The sequence below is a fragment of the Beta vulgaris genome, chromosome 2, assembly GCF_026745355.1.
Source record: "Beta vulgaris subsp. vulgaris cultivar EL10 chromosome 2, EL10.2, whole genome shotgun sequence".
Classification (NCBI taxonomy): Eukaryota; Viridiplantae; Streptophyta; class Magnoliopsida; order Caryophyllales; family Amaranthaceae; genus Beta; species Beta vulgaris.
Genome location: NC_079203.1, coordinates 33,113,908 through 33,127,079, shown reverse-complemented (window position 1 = coordinate 33,127,079; position 13,172 = coordinate 33,113,908). Strand labels below are relative to the sequence as shown.

General features: G+C 34.3%; 1 protein-coding gene and 1 long non-coding RNA gene across 2 annotated transcripts; both read left to right on the top strand.

Annotated features, from left to right (window-relative positions):
• The first annotated feature begins 210 nt into the window (after positions 1–210).
• On the top strand, positions 211–11,220 carry LOC130590370 (uncharacterized). Its single transcript, XM_057392591.1, has 5 exons — positions 211–601; positions 731–823; positions 2,050–2,309; positions 2,392–2,515; positions 10,728–11,220. The coding sequence occupies exons 3-5, from the start codon at positions 2,056–2,058 to the stop codon at positions 11,169–11,171; spliced, it is 822 nt and encodes a 273-aa protein (XP_057248574.1). The 5' UTR covers positions 211–601; positions 731–823; positions 2,050–2,055; the 3' UTR covers positions 11,172–11,220.
• LOC125494963 (uncharacterized) lies at positions 5,273–7,335 on the top strand. The gene is made up of 2 exons (XR_007271249.2): positions 5,273–5,915; positions 6,644–7,335. It is a non-coding gene; the product is annotated as an uncharacterized LOC125494963 (long non-coding RNA).
• Positions 11,221–13,172: the final 1,952 nt, after the last annotated feature.

Genomic DNA, 13,172 nt, shown 5'->3' with positions numbered 1-13,172 from the left:
CGGAGAAAATGAGGCCTAAAATTGATGTTAGAACATTAACTTTCTACATATATTAAGGTTCTGAAGATACTAATCTATACTTTTTAATCTATAAAAGCAATAAACACAGGAACCAAAAGGCAGAACTCTGTGGAGTTAAAATTTTTTAAGGTTGGATATGACACTACAAGAAAATGCTACATTAACGACGGCTGGACAGCGACGGCTAGTAAAACAGACGGTATTAGGGTAAATAACGACTGCTTCAAACCGATGGCCCCCACCGACGGCTTTTAACAACATCACCGACGGCTCAAGCGGATGTTAATATCAACGACGGCTTAAAGTCGTTGGTGCCTGTACTATTTTGAATTTCGGATTTTTAGGATTTAGGCGATGACTTCAAACCGTCGCTGATTTAGATTAGGCCGTCGTTAGTTAACACGACTTAAAACCCCTGCTTCCTAACCACGACTGTTTTTCAAAATTTCCTCCTTCCCACTAAGTGTAACTCGTTTTTGAAGAACTTGGGTTTGCTAAGCGCGAAACAACCGGCGAAACATTGAAGGCAATTCCGGCGACCGGGTATCATCGACCGGCGACAAAGACCACAATTTCGACGGTAATTTCTACCCCTCTTTTTTTTAATTTTTTTTTTTCTTTTTTTACCCTAAAAATTGGGTTTTTGGATACAGTTAACTACAAGACGCCGCCTACAAGACAAAGGCCACAAGACGCCGGCGGAAATCAGTATTTTAGCCGCCGCCTCCTCCGACACACAATTAACTACATCACGACCGCCGCCTACGCTGCCTCCGCCGCGCGAATCCGTAGCTTTTATCTGGTAATTCATGTTGTTGTTTAACAATTGTTGTTTGTTGTTGTTGTTTAATTTGTTTAATTTGTTGTTGTTGTTGTTGTTATAATATTTGGTAATTAGTGTTGTTGTTGTTTAATTTGTTATTGTTGTTGTTTGTGGTTGTTGTTGTTTGTTGTTGTTTGTTGTTGTTGTGTAAGCATTATGCTGTTCTTGTTTATTGTTGTTGTTTATTTTGTAAGTAATGAGAAGTGCGAGGAAGTCTTTGTTCTTGTTGTTTGTTGTTGTTGTTCACTTGCAAAAAATGAAGGATTCTTTCACATGTTTTGCAATTTGTTGTTGTTGTTGTTGTTGTTGTTGTTATTGTTGTTGTTGTTATTGTTGTTGTTGTTGTTGTTGTTGTTGTTGTTGTTGTTGTTGTTGTTGTTGTTGTTGTTGTAATGTTATAAATATAGTTTAAGCATTATGTTGTTGTTGTTCTTGTTGTTTACTTTTAAGCTTTGTTTTCCATCAGAAACTACCACATTTTGGTTAGTCATTTTCTCTGATTCTTGCTTCTTCTCCTTCTGTTGAAAAACAATTCACAAGTGTGTCTAGCTTTTATCTTTAATTAAGCGAGAAACCAGGCAAACAGAGAAAAACAGGGGAAATATAGAAGTGAAAGAAAAACTTAGAGAGAGAGCTAGTTGAGAAAAAGAGTTGTAAGAGAAGACACAAGTAACTTAAGGGGGGATTTGTCAAAAAAAAAAAAAAACTTAATGGGGGGAAGTGGACTCAATTTATAACTTGTTCGAACCACAAACGGACGAAACTACCACAACCTTTCCAGCTTTTTGTAAGAGTTACTTTCAAGTGCACAAGTCTTTCTTTTAATGTGCATTTTATTTGTAGAAAAGAAAGTGATTTAGCATAATAACAAATTCATATCAAGTACTTGTGATTAAAAAGGTAGAAACAATTCCTTAAGTTCATATTGTTGTTGGTTCGATATTTGTAGATTAGCACAAAGTCACTATCATGTAATGTTATAAATATAATTTAAGTATTTAAATAAATATGTTTACATCGTCATGTGCCTAGAATTGTAGAATTGTACGTAGGTGGGTTGTTAATGACTATTGTGATTGAAATGGTTTAGTATTTGTAGAATTGGTCACTATGAAATGGAAGGAGCGTTGGTGGATGTATGATAGATATGACAATGGGCGTAACTTGAGGCCCGAATTCTTGAGGGGGGTTGTTGTTTTATATAGGTAATCATGTCTAATCCTAAGGGGCGCGGAGGTCGAGATGGCTTAGGTGGAAGCCAAGGTCGTGGGCAATTGATTCCCAGGGAGCTTTTTGAGTCACCAGGAGCTCCAGAAAGCTCGAACCTTGGCTCTGAGACGCAACGAGATGATTCTCAGGCACGTGACATTGGTGACCACGTATCGGAGATGCCGAGCAGCCAGAGGAAGGAAGCTGAAGGGTCAAACAGTGCATCAAAAAGGGTTTTGAGCCCTACTGGATTGTGGTAAATTTCTAAATTAATATATGATTCATAATATTTATATTTTCAATGATATTGACAATTTAAGTGTTTGTTTTCAATTTAGGTTTGATGATAACAAAGTTAGCGGGTCTATCACTGACATTTTCCAGGGTCATTTTCGAGAACCTTGGTTTAACTACGGTGAGGTGGACGATGCAACAAGGACGCATTGGTGGAACTCATTCACAGTATGTATGAATCAAATTATGAAGAATTAAATTTATTATATTAGTTTATTAACTTGTTTTAATGTTTGTTAAAGGGTCTTTACGAATGGGCTCCTGAGTTAGATGGCCAAGTGAGAAAAGCATACCAGATGAAAGCTGGAAATCGTTTGAGAGATTTGCGGTATTGGTTGCTCAACAAAGCTAATGAAAGGCCAAAATGGTTGGGGAAAACCATTTATGAAACAATGAAAAAGAAAAGTCGGGAGCCTGCATTCCTCGAGAAATCTGAGAAGGCGAAGAAGAACCGAAGAGGTGGCTCCATCTCTAATCCAGTTGAGCCGTCGCACTTTCAAGGTTCCATCTCGGCGGCACAACATGCTAAAAAGATGGTAAGAATGTTTCATATCTATTTCTTAGTTTGAATTTCATGATTTTTTCTGTATATGTAAAAAATAAAGTCTATGTTCAACAATGTGTACTGGCAAAGAGTAGAGGAGGAGTACTCCCTACCGCCCCCGAGTTGTTCTTGAAGACTCATTTCAAAACTGTTGCTGGAAAAGGAGAAATTGCAGCAAACAAGAGAGCAAAACAAATTTCGGTACATACCTTTAAACATATATTTAAGGCATTATAGGCTATTTTATTTGAAAAATGAATGAATTTGAGTAGTTTTAAGTTAGTTTGAATCATAAACACCTCAAACATCCTATATATACTTAGTTCTCAGTGTTAGATTATAGTTTTCATTGAAATTACAAAATATAGGAAAGTTAGAACCAAATATAGGTCATTTAGCTCATTTTAGCCCATATTGCTTGAAAATGAATGAATTTGAGTACTTTTAAGTTAGTTTGAAGCATAAACACCTCAAACATCCTATATATACTTAGTTCAATGTGTTAGATTATAGTTTTCATTGAAATTAAAAAATATAGGAAACACTACAAAAAAAACTACATATAGAGGCAATCCAAAATTGCATCTAAATATATATTTGTAGCCTAATGGTGTTTAGAAACAATTTTTTGGTTGCCTCTAATTAGTCCGTCGCTAATTATAGGTTGCCCCTAATGCCACGTTTTATAGGCAGACAAGTTATGGAGCTGCTAAAGACTCTTATGTTTAGAGACAACCATATGCCTGTCGCTAATTATAGGTTGCCCCTAATGTCGCGTTTTAGAGGCTGACAAATTATGGTATCTGCTAAAGACTCTTAAGTTTAGAGGCAAACATATGACTGTCGCTAATTATAGGTTGCCCCTAATGCGTCAGTTAGAGGCAGACAAGTTATGGTGCGGCTAAAGACTGATATGTTTAGAGGCAACCATGTGTCTGTCGCTAATAATAGGTTGCCCCTAATGCCACCTTTTGAGGCACACAAGTTACAATTCTGCTAAAGCCTCTTACGTTTAGAGGCAACCGTATGTCTGTCGCTAATTATAGGTTGCCCCTAATGCCACCTTTTTGGGGCACACAAGTTATATTGCTGATAAGACCACTTATATTTAGAGGCACCATAAATCCATCTCTAATTATATGTTGCCTCTAATGCAACCATAAGTTAGTCGCTAAAGGATGTTTTTAGGTGCAACTTTTGACATTTTTATTAAAACTATTAGGGGCAACTACACATTTTACAGTTTAAGATTTATGAATTAATACATATATATGCTATAGTAATACTAAAAGTAAACAAACAAAACAATTTAATGAATCAATAAAAAGCTACTATATAGATAAAAAATAATTGTCATTTATATAAACACCTTAATCAACTAACAAGTCTAGTTGGTTGTTCATAATTGTTACAGTAAAAAGAAATTGGAAACTACAAGAGAGAAAAAAAAAGATATCTAATAGTTTGAATAGTGTCATTCCATTTTTCAATTGCCTCAGTCTTTGTTAGTGTCATGCTATTTTCTTCCTCATATTATTCTTCAATTGTTTGAATAGTTGGATTCCGCAAGCACCTGCAACACATGCATATAGTAAATATTAGTTTAATAACAAATATTAGTTTAACAAAGTTGTAATAACTTGTACAATAATTGGCTTAGCCGGTAGTAGTAGCACGCAGTGGCACGACAACTTGCACCGGAAACAACTAAAAAGCATAGCAACCGCTGCAATAACACAAGATTAAGTACATGAACAACAATGATCATGCAAAAACAAACATGAGCAAGTCAGCAGCACAAACCTTTCCAGATTGACCAAAAATACTTATTTAACAGCATCAAAGCCACAACTAGAAGGATTCAGGTAGCAATTTTATTCACCATTATTTACAACTGTTATAGTAAAAAGAGCAGTGATTTTTACTTTTTCTCTCCTGGCCAAAATCGGTGATTTTTAGGCTTGAACAAGATAACCTCAAAACTATATATCAGTAAAAAGAGCAAATTCATTCTGTTCTCATACATGACCTGAACAAACTCTAGAAAACCTCACACAGAACTGAACCTTATAAGTCCATATTCTAGTCAATAGGTGCTATCACTGGTATCCAGGGCTTAAGGAAACAGAAGAAGCGCACCATTTAAAGCCATAGCTCTCCATCGAACTCACTATGCATTTAATGTTCTCTTGACAGTTTCCACATACTCCCATCTCATTAAACCAATTAAAGTTCCTTATAGCCATTGGTTATTTTCTTAAGTCTATAGATAAACCCCTGGGAAGGATGTTGGAGTGAACATTGTAAAAGAGGAAACATAACCTATTTTCCCCTTTCGTGAAATTCTAAAATTTCAGTTTTTCCCTCCAAAAACTTCAAACACCAATATGTTAAAAACCCACTGACCAATGTCCACCTTCCCACTTTCTCACGAAAACATAACCTATTTTCCCCTATCTGATTTCTCTCTTATCTCTCGTTCTTAACCTCCATGATCCATATTCTACATCTCAACTCTCCTCCAATAGCTGAATCAATCCTCTCTTGTATCGGAAAGTTTCTTCACTTTAACAATAATTCGGAACAATCAGGGGTTAAATTTTTTTATTGTGCGTTCATTTGGACTAAGTTGAAGCAATCACTTATTCCGGGCATTTTTGTTGAGGTCCAGAAACGAAAAATGGTATGAGGGATCTCAGATATAAGGGCTTCTTCATTTTTTGCAAGAGGTGTGGTAGAAATAGAATAGGCCATAAAAAAAACTTTTCTTGCACCACTTCGTGGGAAAAGACAAAATCTTTGATTGACAAAACCATTACTCAGGCTTGTAATTCAGATGTCTCGGTTATGTTTTAAATTCAAATGTCTCTCTATACTCAAATAGGCTGGTCGGTTTTGGTTTGAAGTCTCGGTTATGATTCAGTTCGATTGGATGAACCTCGAATCCCCCGACCCCTGTGTGTCAAATTCGCGATGCCCAGTTGAAGATTATCGAGCGTCGTCGTGATTCGAATCATGATAAAGGTAAAATTTGAACTGGAGGTGCACTTATCTGTTTCATGTATAATTTTCCTTATTTTCCTCTCCACCTCTGTTTTTCTTCGTTATTCTTTTTTATTTTTCATATTGCAGTGGTTTGATTTTAGATTTTATTAATTATAGGCATTGGGTGCTATTTATTTCATTCCCCAATTGGAATTTCTGGTTTCTTTGATCAAAGCATAAGTTAAATATGGTGCTCTTGTTTTTGCAAGCAAGATGTTCGATAAAATGCCTATGAGAAATTTGATTACTTGAAGTTCCTTGATTTTGGTTTACGGTCAAAATGATATGGTGGTTCTGCCTTATGCTCTAACTAGTGATAACTATGCATTTGGTAGTGTATTAAGTTATTTCTACTTCAGCTGTTAATGATGTGTATCAAACAAAACAATTCTCTTGTCAATATTGTCGGGAACATAGCATCAAATTACCTGCGTATGATACATCAGACTGATCACATCCTTTTCTTATTAAGCCCCCTTCCCGTTGACCTCTCTCTCTCTCTGCTGCTTGCTCTCTGTCCCTGTATATATATATACATACATATATTACACAAGCACACACAAGTTTTTCTGTCAGATTACTGAGCTTGGCATGCATGTGTATCTTTGTGCTTGTGCTTGCTCTATTGCCTGATTTACTCCTTATCTGAAAAGGTTTGCTTCTGCCTGCTTATACTGTCGACTGAGTGTGTCGTTTCCTTTTCACAGTGCTGGAGCATCTGTTGGCTAATTGAATTAGGAACACATTTTTGAGGCAATGTATTTGATTTCATATTGCTTCACAGGTAACTATATTCAAGCAGCGTGCTAGTAGATTGGCATCCCTCAATGCAAAGCTGATTGGTTGTTTTCTCACTTCCAGATTTTAAAAAAAAATTGAAACTCTATATGTTATTTTTCTTTCTGGCTAAAGTGAAGCTATCCTTTTGTTTTGTATCTGGGTTAAGGATGAAGAGAACCTTTGATTAAAATTCAGTCTTCTAATAAGATTCTGAAACTTTGTATGTTCAGTAGTATATTTTTAGGATACATTCGCTTGATCTCCTGTATTCAGTAGTTTTTTCCCCTCCTTTTCAAGGACTTAAATTTTTGAACTTTGGTAGTTTGACGAGAGTTTTAGATTGACAACAGTAATTTCAACTATGGCCTGTATCCTTAAGGTATCCTCTACCTTTGTGCTAGTTAGTAATCTCTCCTGTATGTTCCTTTTGTTTTTTTAGGAGTTCTTTCGGAATTTTTTTGTTTTGGTTTTCAGATTGTTTTGTTTTGGTTTTCAGATTTGTGAGGAGTTGTTTCAGATTGTTATTTGTCATTTCTTTTAAGTTTGTTGTATTTTTTGGTAATTATTGTAAGACTATGATGTTTATTGAATATATGAATTTGATGGATAGTTTATTGGAGTTATTTTTGTGTTGTAATTTTTGTTGAGAATTACTGTAATATTTAAATTTCAGAAAAAAAAAACTTAAGTAGTTCATCAAATGTCTGAAAAATTATATTCGAACTCAAATTAAAGTATGTGTAAACTACAATATTGAAATTTATAAACTTATAGTTGTGAAATCAGTCATTACCTAACCTTGAATTTTTATGGAAGATTCAACTTTCTTCAGTTTCTTATCTCTGACTTTTGTAGTAGTGAAATTGTTAAAATTGTCTTTTATGAAAATCCAGTTTATCAGTTCTCAATTTTCTGTTCTCATAAACAATTATTTTCAAATCAATTTAGTTAAAGTTAATTTAATTGATCAGTTCAGATATTTTAATCTGAAACCAATCTGATTCAACTTGATATAATTCGAATAGTACCTACACCCGACATCTGATATAATCCGAATCCGCCACAATCCGATATTGAAAGATCTAAAATCCGAGTTGCCAGAAAAAGACTATCCGAAATCAAAATAATATCAACTCGTAACAATTGTCTATACAATAAGATTTGTCAATGTAAATGGGTGAATTTAACATGTTTTTTTTAACCTTACATTATTAAATTTTTAATAAAAAAATAGTAGATTATTATTGGAATTTTAATATCTAGAATAAACTATTGTTCATTTGTGGACCTTGTGAGTGTGTCCCTATGAAATATTATATGACACTATATACATGGCTTTAGAGACAACTAACTAAATTTGATGCTAAAAAAATTGGCTTTAGAGACAACTAAATTCATGTGATGTTAAATACATCGCTTTAGAGACAACTAACTACAGTTGATGCTGAAAAAATGGCTTTAGAGACAACTAAATTCATGTGACGCTAAATACATGGCTTTAGAGACAACTAACTACAGTTGATGCTGAAAAAAATGGTTTTAGAGACAACTAAAGTCATGTGACGCTAAATACATAGCATTAGAGACAACTAACTATAGTTGATGCTAAAAAAAAATGGTTTTAAAGACAATTAAATTCATGTGATGCTAAAAATATGAATTTAGAGACAACCAATATTCATGTGATGCTAAAAACATGGTTTCAGAGGCAACCAACATTCGTTTGATGCTGAAATGTATCTTTAGAGGCACCAGAATATACTTGACACTAAAAACCATATAATTAGAGGCAACCATGTTTATGTGATGGTAAAAGGGGGTTTTAGAGGCAAGTCGGCCAAATGACGTGCCTCTATAGCCAATTTTTTTTGTAGTGAAAGTTACAACCAAATATAGGTCATTTAGCTCATTTTATGCCATATTGCTTGAAAATGAATGAATTTGAGTACTTTTAAGTTAGTTTGAAGCATAAACACCTCAAACATCCTATATATACTTAGTTCTCAGTGTTAGATTATAGTTTTCATTGAAATTACAAAATATAGGAAAGTTAGAACCAAATATAGGTCATTTAGCTCATTTTAGCCCATATTGCTTGAAAATGGATGAATTTGAGTACTTTTAAGTTAGTTTGAAGCATAAACACCTCAAACATCTTATATATACTTAGTTCAATGTGTTAGATTATAGTTTTCATTGAAATTACAAAATATAGGAAAGTTAGAACCAAATATAGGTCATTTAGCTCATTTTAGCCCATATTGCTTGAAAATGAATGAATTCGAGTACTTTTAAGTTAGTTTGAAGCATAAACACCTCAAACATCCTATATATACTTTGTTCAATGTGTTAGATTATAGTTTTCATTGAAATTACAAAATATAGGAAAGTTAGAGCCAAATATAGGTCATTTTGCTCATTTTAGCCCATATTGCTTGAAAATGAATGAATTTGAGTACTTTTAAGTTAGTTTGAAAATAAACACCTCAAACATCCTATATATACTTAGTTCAATGTGTTAGATTGTAATTTTCATTGAAATTACAAAATATAGGAAAGTTAGAACCAAATATAGGTCATTTAGCTCATTTTAGCCCATATTGCTTGAAAATGAATGAATTTGAGTACTTTAAAGTTAGTTTTAAGCATAAACACCTCAAACATCCTATATATACTTAGTTCAATGTGTTAGATTATAGTTTTCATTGAAATTACAAAATATAGGAAAGTTAGAACCAAATATAAGTCATTTAGCTCATTTTAGCCCATATTGCTTGAAAATGAATGAATTTGAGTACTTTTAAGTTAGTTTTAAGCACAAACACCTCAAACATCCTATATATACTTAGTTCAATGTGTTAGATTATAGTTTTCATTGAAATTACAAATTATAGGAAAGTTACAACAAAATATAGGTCATTTAGCTCATTTTAGCCTATATTGCTTGAAAATGAATGAATTTGAGTACTTTTTAGTTAGTTTGAATCATAAACACCTCAAAAATCATATATATATACTTAGTTCAATGTGTTATATTGTACTTTTCATTGAAATTACAAAATATAGGAAAGTTAGAACCAAATATAGGTCATTTAGCTCATTTTAGCCCATATTGCTTGAAAATGAATGAATTTGAGTACTTTTAAGTTAGTTTGAATCATAAACACCTCAAACATCCTATATATACTTAGTTCAATGTGTTAGATTATAGTTTTCATTGAAATGACAAAATATAGGAAAGTGAGAACCAAATATAGGTCATTTTGCTCATTTTAGCCCATATTGCTTGAAAATGAATGAATTTGAGTACTTTTAAGTTAGTTTGAATCATAAACACCTCAAACATCCTATATATACTTAGTTCAATGTGTTAGATTATAGTTTTCATTGAAATTACAAAATATAGGAAAGTTAGAACCAAATAGAGGTCATTTAGCTCATTTTAGCCCATATTGCTTGAAAATGAATGAATTTGAGTACTTTTAAGTTAGTTTTAAGCATAAACACCTCAAACATCCTATATATACTTAGTTCAATGTGTTAGATTATAGTTTTCATTGAAATTACAAAATATAGGAAAGTTAGAACCAAATATAGGTCATTTAGCTCATTTTAGCCCATATTGCTTGAAAATGAATGAATTTGAGTAGTTTTAAGTTAGTTTGAAGCATAAACACCTCAAACATCCTATATAGACTTAGTTCAATGTGTTAGATTATAGTTTTCATTGAAATTACAAATTATAGGAAAGTTACAACCTAATATAGGTCATTTAGCTCATTTTAGCCTATATTACTTGAAAATGAATGAATTTGAGTACTTTTAAGTTAGTTTTAATCATAAACACCTCAAACATCATATATATACTTAGTTCAATGTGTTAGATTGTACTTTTCATTGAAATTACAAAAATATAGGAAAGTTAGAACCAAATATAAGTTGTTTTTGCTCATTTTAGACCATATTGTTGGAACATGCGTGCATAAGAGTATATTATTTAACCAAATGCAGGAGACGTACAACAAGAAGCTAGATGATTGTAGCACTCAAGGGTCACAGCCAAACCCTGATTTGTTGTATTGGGAGACAGTTGGTGGGAGAAACAGAGGAAAAGTGCAAGGGTTGGGTCAGGGAGATCATTTGTACTACAACTCTTCATCTGGGCGAGGAGGAGTTGGCTCTTCACAACCATATGAGCCATCGATTTTTTCTCAGCTAGAGGCGCAGGTGGAGGCCAAGGTCGCTGCACGGATGGTAGAAGTGGAGGCAAAGGTCGCAGCACGTCTGGAAGAGTCAAACCGGGCCCTCGTGCAGGAAATGATGCGGAACATGACTAACTTTGGCCACTTGTTCTCATGTTGCAACACAGGCACCTCTCCACAACGCAGACCAGAGGATGACCCGGGGTTTGGTGGTGGCGGCACAAGTGCTACAGAGACACCCGCCACAGTGTAGTTGGTTTGGTTTTGGCAACTAGCTAGATTACAAACTTATTGTTTCCACATACTTAGTCTAACTTTATATATGCACTTAGTGTCTATATTTATCGGCATATATCTAGTTTTTTTTTTAGGTGTCTCGGTATATTTTTTTGGAACTCGACTTTTACTCGATTTCCTGACACCGAGATTTATTTTGCGTACATATAATTCATCAATGTAGCTTGTTTAATTATAGACATTTAGTGTCTAAATTTCCCGACATTGGGATGTATTTTGTGTACATAAATCTAATCTATTTCATTTTTAAGTTGCATATTTCTTTAGTTTTTAATATAGAATGTGATCGAGGCGACGCAGGAACATGTTTAATGTAGTATATATTTCAGTGTTGGCGTGCAGTACAGGTTTAAGTATAATTTTGGAAAACATTATTATATTATTTAATATAATAAACTTGAACCAACGACGGCTAACCAGTCGTTGTACAAGAGATCAATAACTGCCAAGGAATTTAAAGTCAACGACGGCGTCCGGCAATCAGCGACGGTTTAGAGCCGTCGGTGAAACACCGACAGCTACAAACCGACGTTGAAGTAGCGACGGTCTGAAACTGTCGTTGATACACCGACGGCTACAAACCGTGGGTGATAAGTATTCAACGACGGCCCTCCAAGCAGACGTAGAAAACCGTCGTTGAGAAGCCACCAACGGCCAAACCGTCGTTATTTTCTAATTCAACGACCAAAACTGCAACGTCAGTTAGTTAACGACCGTTGGCCGTCAGTGTTTCATTTAGCGACGGCTTTTGAAGAATCAGCGACGGCTTTAAGCGGTCGGTGACTGGGCCTATTCTTGTAGTGGATGAGACTGTGGGGTATGAATGTAATGCTCTGGAAATTGTTAGAAAGGTGAGTCACAAAGTAACAGGAGGTAGCCTAATTTATTTGTTTCCGGATAATATTAGTCGCTTTGGTGCTCTATTCTCTTGCTTTCCTTGTACTCATGTGAAGAGGGTGGTGAATGTAGTTGTTGCTCGTATGTACCCCAAATGAAGAGGAGCTTGTTGTACTGGATAACTTTCCCCAAGGTATCCAAGCCTTAGTGGCTTCTGATCTTGTATAACGAAAAGCTTCCCCCTCCCCCCCCCCTGCTTGACTCTTGAAATAAAAAAGTGCATATAAGATAACACTGTTTGGTCCATGTCCAAAATAAAAAAATCTAGAGAGTCAAAAGGAGGAGAAGAAGTTAGGAAATCAGGTATTGAAATGGATTTAGGATCAGATAAATCAGTAATAGCAGGAAGATATATTTGAGTAGGATAAATCTTAGACAAAGGAGTATTTGTGAGAAAAAAGTGATGGAATGGGAAATGTTTTTCGAAGAAAACAACATCTCTGATAGTTATCTTGTGTTTTACAAGATCAAGAAGTTTATAAGCCTTTTGAGCAAGGGATAGCTAAAAAATATACAAGGATTCGCTTTGGGATCTAGCTTGGTTATGTAAACTGAAGTAAGTGTTAGCATAACAAAGACAGCCAAAGATTCATAGATGGCCAAGAGTGGGCTTGTAACTAAACAATTTTTCAAATGGTGTAATGTTATGAATGCTTCTGAGAGGCATTCTATTGATCAAGTAAGTAGCTGTTAAAATGGAATCTGCCCAGTACATGGAAGAAACCTTGATTGAAAAACGAGTAAGGTAGAAGAAAGGAAAGAAAGTTTACTATTGAATAAATATTATTTTCCTCTTTTTCTTTTATCTTATAAATCGAAAAAATTCCCATTGTTTACCTAAATTCCCAACACTATGTAACTTGGTAGTTAATGCGATTACTTAAATTTTATGTTTTGACTAATTAGTTAAGCATTAAAAATATATTTTATCCTTTCATTATAGTTAGTTAGTCATGGTTTAGTTTTTACCACTAAATAAAACATGGTTAGTTTTTAGGATATTACAATCTCTCACTATCCTTCACTTTCCCTCACTTTCCTCTCTCATACTCGAACCCTA